This window comes from Giraffa tippelskirchi, chromosome 10 (genome assembly GCF_054371585.1).
Source record: "Giraffa tippelskirchi isolate mGirTip1 chromosome 10, T2T-mGirTip1v1.2.pri, whole genome shotgun sequence".
Classification (NCBI taxonomy): domain Eukaryota; kingdom Metazoa; phylum Chordata; class Mammalia; order Artiodactyla; family Giraffidae; genus Giraffa; species Giraffa tippelskirchi.
In genome coordinates this window covers 139810003-139822062 of record NC_137284.1, presented here as the reverse complement: position 1 = coordinate 139822062, position 12060 = coordinate 139810003, and the positions used below count along the sequence as shown (strand labels likewise).

At 46.3% G+C, this 12060-nt stretch overlaps 1 protein-coding gene across 1 annotated transcript in view; it reads left to right on the top strand.

Annotated features, from left to right (window-relative positions):
• PLXNA4 (plexin A4) overlaps positions 1-12060 on the top strand; it is a 648412-nt gene that overhangs the window by 532403 nt on the left and 103949 nt on the right. The window contains exon 7 of the mRNA XM_081532910.1: positions 9190-9290. Within this exon, the coding sequence (XP_081389036.1) occupies positions 9190-9290 (101 nt within the window). The remainder of the gene's footprint in view (positions 1-9189; positions 9291-12060) is intronic.

Genomic DNA, 12060 nt, shown 5'->3' with positions numbered 1-12060 from the left:
ACTCTGGGTTGTGGCTTTTCCATCTATGCAGCGGGGAAGGGGACGGCTCCTCGCTTGGTGAGGGGTCTGGCTGAAGAGAAGGCAGGCCATTGTGGCGCAGCCCACACCAGGAGGCATGAGGGTGGGGTAATTTCTCAAGGCTGCAGAAATTGCACCGAGCGCTCCTGGCCCAGCTACTGCCATTTGCTAATGAGGAGCAGCATATGTTGATGATTCCGGCGTCAAGCTCTCTCCTTGGCTGTCCGAGTTCCCAGAGCAAACTGGCTTCCTATTAGGCATTTATACTTATTAATAGCAGCAAATTGCAGCCCTCCGCAACATCTGCTACTTTTTATTTGCAAAGAGCTTCGCAGACTATTTGTATTAGTAGTATTTTGTGACGGATTCTCTGAGGCAGAGGAGGCCCGGGTCCTCCGATCTGAAAACGAGACCAGGGAAGCATAAGAAAGGGAGAGGGTTTGTCCAAGGTCACCCAGACACCCGGAAGGGATGAGAGCTCGGGACCTCAGCTCCCCAAGCTTCATGCTCTGGGGCTGTCTTCCTCGCTAGTTCTGAGTATTTATGGATGAACTTGACCCCAGAACCCCCTGCCCAGAGGCAGATGGGGACAATGGTGACGGTGCCCTTGATCCTGGGCATCAGTGTGCTCTCAAGTAAGTGAGGCCCCTGCTGAACGAGCCCGCTGGCCAGAAGGCAAGCAGAAGAAATTGCAAAGTTCAAGGCAAATTATTCCTGAGGAGCTTTTATTACTGCCAAGTAGATAAAATCATTTCCTGGCACTGGAGCTGCCAGGAGGTCAGAACAGAGGGTCCAGCAAGCATCTATGCTTCCAGTCAGCTCTCCACCTCTGAAGAGCCATAGTCTCTGTCCGGAGTCTTTTCGGGCATTTTGTTCAGGGCCCAGGCCTCCCTGAGGTCTACAGATCTATGGTCATAGAGAGTTTGGTCAGCACAGGGGATACTAGGAAGATTCATTTGTCAAGTTAGTCCCAGTTTGTAAAAATCTCTCCCACATGGTACCAGATGCATATAACCTGAGTGTTTACATAGACCTGTCTGATGCTCAGGATTGAAACTACCTGTACCACATTGCCGCCTTACCCTTCCTCGTTCAACCTCTCCCCTCTCCCCTTCACAGGACCTTTGTACCCAGGTGTGACTGTCTTCCTGTGTATTGGACCTGTGTATCAGTTAGCTATTGTCCCCAAAACGCTGTGTAACAAACCACCCCCAAACTCAGTAGCATACAATAGTAAGCATTGATTCTCATTCTCACAGACCTGCAGATCCATTGCACGGTCAGCTGATCTAGACTAAGCTAGGCAGTTCTGCTTGGAGCTGCCATAGCAGCTGGATTCCTTTTCTTTCTGGCGGTTGGGTTCAGATCTCTCCACGTCGGTTCATTTTGCAGAAGAGGAAGCGGCTACCTGGGAAAGCTCTCTTCATGACAGTGGCAGAAGCATGAAGGGCAAGACCAAGCACATGGGCATATCTCAAACCTTTGTCCTGTGCTTGCTGCCATCCCCTGGACCAGATTCAGTCCTGAGGCCAAGCCCAAGGTCAAGGGGTGGGAAGAACACGCCACCTCTCCACTCACCATGAGGCCAGATAGGAATAAGCATGGGGGTGTCAGAGGCCACTTTAGGGAAGTAAAGAGTTGGGCCTCATAACACAGTTTGCCAGAGCCTGTGACCAGCCTCCTGACCCCTGCCTCTCTTGCCAGTCTGCCAAGTGGAGAAATACCTGCCACCTCTGAGCAAGAGTACTTGGCTTCCCTGGTGGCTCAGCTGGTAAAGAATGTGCCTGCAATGCAGGAGACCTGGGTTAGATCCTGGGTTGGGAAGATCCACTGGAGAAGGGAAAGGCTACTCACTCCATTATTCTGGCCTGGAGAATTCCACGGACTGTATAGTCCATGGGGTCTCAAAGAGTAGGACGCGGACGTGACTGAGTGACTTTCACTTTCTGAGCAAAGAGGATGTAAGTGACAGTGTTCCAGGCACCTGGAGAGACAGGAAATAAATACAGCTTCCTGTACCAGTGCTCAGCCACCACAAGTTCATGTCCTGGCAGTGAGGGGCTTAGAGGCCATCAAGGGGAGACAGGGCTCTGCAAAACCCCTTCATGGCCCCACAGCAGCAGAAACAAAGACTGGAGAGGCAATCACAGGCCACCAAAGGAGGTACTTAGGCTTTCCCGAGACCATGATGCTAATACCCATACGCATTGCTGAGTTAATAATTTTCTAGACAAGGACTGACTTTTCCCAACACTCCTTCCTTTGTTTGGGGACAGGAGACAGAACAGCGCAGGGGATGGTGAGTACCAGGCACAGCATCCCCACAGGTTGACAGCTCGCAGCAGCCTCTCAGAGTTTCTTAATGCATCATCTTGCCTGATTTTTTTCCTTTTTTGACAATTTTGAAGGAAATTGGGTACTTACGAAGCCTTTTGGACATTTAAATTAACTCCCACCATCAGGCTCAGTGTATCTACAGTAGCATTAGCATCCAATTATAAGAGGAGCGATGGAGCAATAACTCACACTTAGACCAGAATGTCAAAGGCTTAAACAAATTAGAGGTACACACACAGACTGGATGCTCTATGTATGGAACATTCCTGAATGTAATCAGCAGAACAGCAGGCACCCTTTGGAATGTTAACAGCAACAGGCAGAGTGGGACCCTATTGCCAGAGGAAAGCATCTTTCAAAATATCAGGGAAACCAGACAGGGGCTGGGCTGTAGGGGCCAGAACTCAGGGCAACTGCGAAAATTCCTCCAACAGCCACGCGCACACCCAGGCCCAGGCCTCAGGCCCAGCAGAGAATAGGTTCCATTGATTAGAGTGAAGAAGCTCGTAAAAACCAAGGTCATGAATTGAACTCCTATGTGGGCTCCTTTGCTCTGCTGTCAGTCACGCCTTGTCTTCCTATCCCAGGCCATCGTTTTGTAACTTCATGGTCTTGCTCAAGGGGCTGGACAGATAAAACAGTAGAGATGATGATTCTATTGAGCATAGTTTCAAAGCAGACACAACTACACTGTATTATTTAGGGAAGTTTACCTTGGTGGCCGAAGGATAAAGCAACCTTCCTGTGATTCCCAGGAAGGTCATGGAGGGGAGAAAGAGGTGAGATGGAGATGGGCACATAGATGCTCTTGGTCATAATTAGGGATGAGAAATGCTGAGGCAGAGGCTGAATTTGAGGACAATTTGATAAAACCAGGGGCCATTTGACCACACAGAAAGTATGTGAATTCCAAACCTCTCCCCTATGCCTCTTGGAAGGTGTGAGATGTGAGGCGTGGTTCTGGATGGAACAAGACTAAGACATTATTTTTCCAAATCAGGAAACAGAGGTGCAGAGCTTGAGAGTGACAGGTCCACTTACATGACAATACACGATAAGAGACATTCATCCCGAACTCTTTTGTCCATTTGAGATTAAATTGAATAGTGATGCCTATCTTTTCACTCAAGGATCTCAGAATATTTCATGCACATGAATTTATTATCAGTCTATCAACAGAAGGCTTCTCCCCCTTGATCTAGGCTCCTAGGCAGGAAATAGATGTTCTTATATCCACCCAATAGTGTTTTTAAAAATTTTTTATTATGGTGAAATACGCCTCATATAAATTTGCCATCTTATCCATTTCAAGTGTTTGGTAGCATCAAGTGCATTCTCCTTGTGCTGCAACCATTCCCCCCATTCTTCACCAGCAGATGTTTCTTCTTCCCAAACTGCAATACTAACTCCCCATTCCCTTTCCCTCAGCCCCTGGCAACCACTTTTTACTTTCTGTCTCTATGGATTTGACTATTCTGGATCTCACATAAGTGGCATCATGCAATATTTGTCTTTTTGTGACTGACTTATTTCACTTAGCATAATGTTTTTAAGGTTTATCCGTGCTGTAGTCTGAATTTCCTTCCTTTCTGAGGCTGAATAATGTTTAATTGTGTGTATATTCCACATTTTATTTATCCATTCATTTTTTTTTTATCCGTTTCGGTATCCATTCATCTGTCCATGGGCTCTTGGGTGTCTACCTTCGGGCTATAGTGAATGATGTTGCTATGAATATTGGTGTATAAGTTCAAGTCCCGGCTTTCAATTCTTTGGGAATATGTACCCAGAAGTAGAATTACGAGATAGTATGATAAGTTCTAAGTTTAATTTTTTGAGGAACTGCCAAACTGCCCAATAGGTTTCTGCCTAAAGCTGACAGAAAGGGTCAGGAAGACTGCCCTACTAGAACCTTCCACCCCAGGAGCCCCACTCTCTCCTAGCATGGTATAGACACACACAAAGGTCCTGAGAGGCGGTGGTGGTGGGGAGGGGTGCTCCTGTGTCTAGAAGCAACGAGGGGGCAATTGCAGCCCCTAAGTCAGCACCTCTCCTGGAGTCCAGCGGCCAGGGGACAGCCCTCTCTCGTCTGTGGTCTCTGAGACCATCCGCCACTAGGGTATACTCATCTCTAGATATGTCACGTTGCTATCTGACTTGTTCTCCAAGCAGAAGCCCCCCTCCATGACTTTCTTTTTTCACCTTCCTGTGGTCTGAATTCCCTCACTTGGTTAATTAGCATGCCTGGCACTGTAGCTAAAGACTTTAATCAGCATGGGGTGCTTTTAATTAATCGTGGCTCTGCATCTGGAGTGGTTTGTGTTCCAGGGTCAGGAGAGGAGTGGAGATGGGGAATGGGAGAGGCTGCTTTGTTCAGTGTCAGGAGCAGGTGGAGAAGTTACGTATCTGGGGAAAGAGAATCCTAGAGCCAAGGTCACTCCGAATCTATCGACTACCTGTGCAGCTTCCTAGCAAGGTGTGGCCAGTAACCAGGACTGTTAGGGTACAGAATGGCACCCAGATAAGTGGTGGGCTAAATCTAATTTTCAAAAGCTATTTAAAGTGTCAGGCAAATTTCTGATGCTCTCCAGATTACGTGGGGTGGGGAGTGAGGCAAAGCAATGATGTAGATTGGGAGTTATGGGGTCCCCCTTGGAGAGGTGGTCATGCTGGAGAATACTGCCTGAGAGTGGGACTTTGGACACTTCTCTGGGCCTGGCTTTCTTTGGGAAAGTCCTGCAAAGGCAAAGGGAGGTGGCACTCAGCTTTCAAATAATGGCAGTTCTTCTATGTGGACTGTCAGAATCCTGGTGGTTCCCCTGTTTTAGCATCCATTCTTTGAGGGGAATGGAGAAAACCTAGGTAAAGTTCAGAAGAGTAATAACAAATGACTGAACATACAGATAGAAAGAGCCTCTAAGAAAAGGTGAAAGGAAGTTGGGTAGCATAATAACTTCCCAGGACTTCCTTCTACAGGGATTGCCATGATGAAAAGCAAAAAAAAAAAAAAAAAAAAATGTTCCTGACTGATATAATAGATGGTAGAATAAATTCAGGAAGCCAGGCCAGGATGAAGCAATGGATGGTTTAGTAGCAAACATCACAGTTCAAGGAGGAAATGATGTGAGCGAGTTCCTAAAGGAGAAAAGTTCTTCCTGGCATTGAACTCCTGACCAAGTTCATGAGGCCTAGGAAGGCTGTCAGGGCAGTTTTGGGGTGACGGGGGAGGGAGAAGTAAGTGACAGTGCGGTAAAGAGTGAGTATTAATGACAACTTTCCTTTCTCGGTCGGCTTTTCCTGGTCTCTTTGACCATTCTGTAACTGGCTGGGAAATTAGAACTACTAACCTAACCTGTCAGATCATAGACTTTCAAGAGACTTGTGATCCATGCTATTACTGTGTACTTTTACTTAGACCCCGCCCCCCCCAAGCTTGGGCTTCCCTGGTGGCTCAGAGGGTAAATAAATTGCCTGCAATGCCAGAGACCTGAGTTCAATCCCTGGGTCGGGAAGATCCCCTGAAGGAGGAAATGGCAACCCACTCTAGTATTCTTGCCTGGAGAATCCCATGGACGGAGGAGCCTGGCAGGCTACAGTCCATGGGCTTGCAAATAGTGTCATTAACACTATTACTGACAAAGATGACAGTAATAAAAACTTTCACTTATGATGTGTTTGATCATTCACAAAGTGAAAGAAAATGAAAGTGTTAGTCATTCAGTAGTGTCCAAAATTGATGGGGACTCTGAATTGACGGGGACCTTTATCTCCATGTTGAAAGATAAGGGAAAAAATGGGACTCAGAGACAATAAGATTTCATTGCCAGTAAATAGTGAAACCAGAATTTGAACCCAGCTCCGAAGGCTCATACACTCTTTCCAACCAAACGTAAATGATTCTTGTTTAAAATCAACAGAGGAGAGGCTTTACAATTCCAGCTGGTGGTGGTGTTGTTCAGCCACTGAGTCATGTCCGATTCTTGGCAACCCCAAGAACTTCAGCACACCAGGCTTCCCTGTCCTTCACTATATCCCAGAGTTTGCTCAAACTCATGTCCATTGAATCAGTGATGCTATCTAACAATTCCAGGTATTGATATTATTAAATACTGGTTGAAAGATGTTTTTAGAAATGTGAATATAAAGGCTTTGGAGGAGATCAGATTCAGCAAGCAGCTGGCTCCGTGTGTTGTACACCCCAGAATCCCATGGCATGGCCATCTGAGACAGATTACAGACCATGTCCCTGGGAGAAACCAAGGAGGATATTAATTAAGTTTAGACCAAGGAAATGTTTTTGATTGAGCAAGCCGTGATTTCCTCTTTAAGCCTGTGCAAAATATGGAGTGCTAGACAAGCAGCTGGAACATATGAAAACATTATTATGTGCTTATGTTACCAACTTTCATCATCTATGGCCTCCTTTATTACTTTTTTCATCACTAGGCATCCAGTTTTGAAAGATTTTTGCCTACTAAACCAACTGTATTTATTAAGTAATAATATATTTCCTATTTTTAATATGGTAAATACATCACAGAGTATGCACACAAACAGAAAACAGCAACAATCCAATTTCCACTGGGCTTTTGGAAATATTAAGAATAGCTGTGGATCTCGTTACCACTTGTGAATTCCTAGGAGTCCATGTGCTTTGGGCTGGGTACCATTATTCATATGCTTACATAACCAGTGTGTCTATACCCATTTAATGGGTAGGGAAGGAAATGAAAGAGGCAACAGGAAGCAGATCAGTTCCTGGCTGTGTGTAGAGTCAGGGGTGTAATTTGTAAGAGGCTGATTGTCAGGATCCGTTACGAAAATGGGAAGGTTGTATGTACGCAGAGCCGAGGCATGGCCCAGGCTGATCACGTAAGAGGTCATAGAAGGAAAGATGAAATTCCAAATGTGCAAAAAGACATCTGAGAGTGTGGAGAAAGGGCTACTAAGGCCAAGGGCAGATCTATAGGAACAGGAGCAAAAAGCTAAAAGGTACCTTGGAAGAAGTGAAAACAGATGGTGGTCATTAAGATTGCCCAATGGGCACATGAGAAAACAGGAAAGATATATAAAGGGAGGAAGAAAATTAAAGTAGAAAAGAAAAAGAAATCATGTGGGATTGGAAAATAACAATTAATGAATTATTAATTAATTCCAAAAGAGTTCTGAGACTAATTGAGCAGACTCTGGTGCCAGTTCGCCTGTGCGTGAGTTACAAGTAGCCCCTGCCAAGTGCTACATAATTTTATGGAGGCAGATGCCCCATGAAGCAGCAGGGAACACACAGCCTCTGCATTTGCTCATGAAGCACAGAGGCTCAGCCAGGTCAGGTGATTTATCCTTCTTCATATCTACTGTCTGATGGCAAGAAATTAAAAAGGATAACCAGCCTGGATGGGAGGGGAGTTTAGGGGAGAATGGATGCATGTGGATTCATATATGGCTGAGTCCCTATGCTGTTCACCTGAAACCATCACAACATTGTTAATGCTGTGATATAATCACCTATGTGTGCATGCATGCTAAGTCACTTCGGTCATGTCCAACTCTCTATGACCCTATGGACTGTAGCCCACTAGGCTCCTCTGTTCATGGGATTCTCCAGGCAAGAATTCGGGAGTGGGTTGCCATGCCCTCCTCCAGGGAATCTTCCCAACCCAGGGATCGAACCTGAGTCTCTTATGTCTCCTGCATTGGCAGGCAAGTTCTTTACCACTAACACCACCTTGGAAGCCCATAATTGCCTATACCCTAATACAAAATACAATGTTTAAAAAAAAAAGGATAAGCACATCAAATTCTCTTAGCTCAAACTGAAAGATTAGGTAAGAAGTCCTCCACTGAGATAAAAAGGTATCCCAAATGGAAAAGAATGATTACCAAAAAATAGAACCTTTTTGTAAAGAAGAAACTGGCTAAAGTAGAGAAGAAAGACCAAGGCTCTAGAAAGAAAATTAAAATTCCATTTGATCCTGTGTATCGTTGTTAAGTACCTCCTATCTCTCAGGCCCTGAGAAATCATGTCAAAAGACATTGGGGCAAAGCTATGTTGGAGAACAAAGAAATTCAAAAGATCTTTATGGGGATGCAGGAAATAGAAGCATTTGAGCTAAACAGAAATGTCATGTGGAACATTTTACATTAACAAGTGGCTGGTGAAAGTGAAGATAAAGTTTTGAGGTTGGAGAGGAAGCCTCTAGTCATGCAAAGAGTGTGGGTAGGAAGAAAAATAGCAACAGCTGCTCTTTAAAAGCACCAGAGTGAACAACTCCGCGAGCCAGTTGGCCAACATTATGAGAAAGAGAGAGTGGGCAAATGACAGCGTGGAGAGAGTGGATTACACCTTGTCACAGAGAGAGAGGAAGGTACTGGACTTGGGTGCAATGCTCTCTGGAACCACAAAAATGACAAAACTTGAAGGAGAAGGTCTGGGAAGGGGGGTGAAAGAGAAACATGAATGGAGAAAGAAGAAGTGTCTATGTTGATTACATTGATAAGAGAGAAATGTGTGATGAGTTGCATGTTTGTGGCGATATTTGAGGGTTTAGATGGTGGGAAAATTTAAATGTACAGGATATAAATATCTTTGACAACAATGTGATATAAATTCTTTGGCATCTATTCCCAGGGACTTCTAAGAAAATAACCGATGCTTATGTGGCCATCTGCTCAAATACGATCCCTCCAGGTTTCTTTTGAATCTGGGGTTCTAGGCCCCTTCCTGCTACTGCACAGTCTTAGATGATACACCTGATGAGATAACATCAATTCCTGGTAGCTTACAGGCTGTTTTACAAAATCTTGACCTCTGTCTCTCCTGTGGTCCTGTCCTAGCTCACCAGAGTCCCTGTGGAGTCCTGTGGTCAGTATCGGAGCTGCAGCGAGTGCCTTGGCTCGGGCGATCCCCATTGTGGCTGGTGTGTGCTCCACAATACGTGAGTACCTTTGGGCAGTTTCCTCCTGCTTCCCACATGCCCAGGTAATTCTCTTCCTCTTCGTCTTCTTCTCTGTCACTGCTCTCCTACTATTTGACCTCTCTCTTCCTCTCTTTTCTTACTCTTCCTCCCTTGTATCCTTTGCAAATCTTATCTCTCTTCTTGTGTTCTGACGTCACTTTAAGTTGTTACTTTCCCATAAAAATGTATGGAAATGTCAACATGGGAATGGTGAATGAGTCAGGATAGGGGGTCATCTGGGATCCTTACACTCTAGGGGGCTGGAGGGAGATCTCTGGGCATTTGTGGCTGCCGTTTGATTGCACACTGACATTCCAGGGCTGAACAGCAAGAAAAAGGCATTGGACTCTTCTCCAGGCTGACATGGGCAGCTAAATCATGTATGCAATTAGTGATTCAACAGTCACTTAACAGACTTCAGTGTCTCCCCAGTATCTTCTGGTATTTGAGGGTTAAGTTCAAGTGTGTAGCACCTAAAGGTTCTCCTTGGGGTTGTCCAAGTATTCAACTGGCTGTCAGAGCGCCCTGCGCCCGGGGTTACTAGACCAATGGGTGAAACTCTGCCCTAGTGTTGGCCACTCCCACCATGTGCCTCTTCCTTGCTGGCTCCATTTGACTCTCCAGAAGTGGAAAGAAGGCAGTGGTGCACAATGGATCCTGATAAATGAATCCAGGGATGAAAGTAGGGTATAGACAACCACCCAGACACATGGGGAGAGCTGAAAGCCTTTCTTAGTGGGATCCAAAGATCCTTGGCCTTGGCATTGCTGACTGGAAGAACCATCAGTAGTTGGGTCCCACTCAGTGGAACTTGGTCCCAGTCAAGCTTTCATTGCAGGAACCCCAGGCTTCTAGTTAACAGTTGAAACCTGACATGCTATGAGTTGGATATGTGTATGCGTGCATGCTAAGTCGCTTCCATTGGGTCTGACTCTTTGCAACCCCATGGACTTGAGCCTACCAGGCTCCTCTGTCCATGGGATTCTTCAGGCAAGAATACTGAACAAAAGTATCATAAATTAAAAAAAAAAAAAAAAGACTTAAGATTTCTTACTAAGAGGCTGAACTGTATGTGACCAATGACATTTACCAGTCATTTCCAACTATAAGAAGGTGGGGGCAGGGTCCTGCCTCACTCTACCCCAGGAGTGCCTCTGAAAGTTAGAGTGACCCCTTAAATTCTAACACATCCTCCCCAAAGAGCCCAGGATGGGCAACCTCCCTTCTCTGGATGACAGTCTCAGGCATCACGAGACCTTGAGTTCGCTAAGGAAAGGTTTGAAAGTCCTCAGGCATATTGTAGGGGTGGGAAAAAATGGAGGCCCATCGACCTACTCTGAAATACATGTAGCTCAGAGACGACCAGAAAGCTGGGTAGAGGAGCGTACCCAAAGCTGTGTATCATAACAGAGAGCGGTGGTGCCTGAGACTGGCCAGCATGCAGAGGATGGGAGAGACTGCATTCAGAAGCCACATCAGCTCTGATCAACCCAGAAGAGTTGCCCAGATAATATTTTACAAGGCAGTGGGGAAGTCATTTTCTTTGTCCCACTCAGTGAGACCTCTCAGAAAGGGGCCATGCTCCAGATCCATGGCTTCCTTGGGGGCCTCTGGCCAGCTGGTGTTCAGCTCGGCCAAGGATGGCTCAGCTGCTCCTTGCGTGAGGCTCTCACACCTGGCATCGTTTAAGGGCGATCAGGAAAGCCAACCCCCTCTGACACTCTATGCCTGTGGGACCCACTCTATGCCTCTGTGTCAGCTTTGATCCTGCCTGGCGATGCCGGCCCGCCCCGCATAGCACGGAGCCCTGTGAGGAGCAGGCCCTGAGGCTCTGAGACAGCGGCTCGGGGGGCTGCGAGTACTCCCACCTCCCTGCTCTAGAGCTGAGCTAAACAAGAATGACAGGAGCAGGTCCCAGAGATGACCTCCTACCTGGCCTCAGTTTCCCCTCAGTAACCTAATACCTGCCTCCTGTCAAGTGACAGAAAACAGGAGTGGACTGGGTCCAAGGTGAAGTCCAAACAGTTCATGAAGGACGCCACCAGCCTGCACTGGGAAGCCCAGCCGCTCTTTTCTCAGCATGGCCTAAAGTAAACAGCCAAGGACGTGAGCTTTGGGTGCCTGCTACCAAGTCCAAATTGCACATCCTCCCTGTGTGATTCTCCGTGACCTTGAGCCTCCTGTTTGTGGGAGGCCCTGGTGCTGGGGGCTGTGCTGATGTAAAGCCCAACCCCCTGGGAGCACTCAGCTCATGAGCATCCTAGACCAAAGCTGCCTGCCCTCCGTGACACTCTGTACATGGATCCTTCCTCCCTCCCGAAGTTAATAACCAGGAGAATCCCCTGGCCCACATGGTCAGGTGAAGAAGAGTGGATCCCTGGATCTTCTAAGATGCTTTGAATCAGGATTTAATATTTAATTTACATAGAGTGACATAAATAGATGCTCTGTGTACAGTCTGAAAAATTTTGATCAATGCAAAACCAAGGTAATCCATACCCCATTGAGATATACAATATTCTCTTATCCAGAAAAGCTATGACAAACCTAGAAAGCATATTAAAAGCAGAGACATCACTTTGCTGACAAAGGTCTGTATAGTCAAAGCTGTGGTTTTTCCAGTAGTCATTTACTGATGTGAGAGTTGGAACATGAAGAAGGCTGAGCATCAAAGAATGCTTTCAAATTGTGGAGAAGACTCTTGAGAGTCCCTTGGACTGCAAGGAGATTAAACCAGTCAATCCTATGG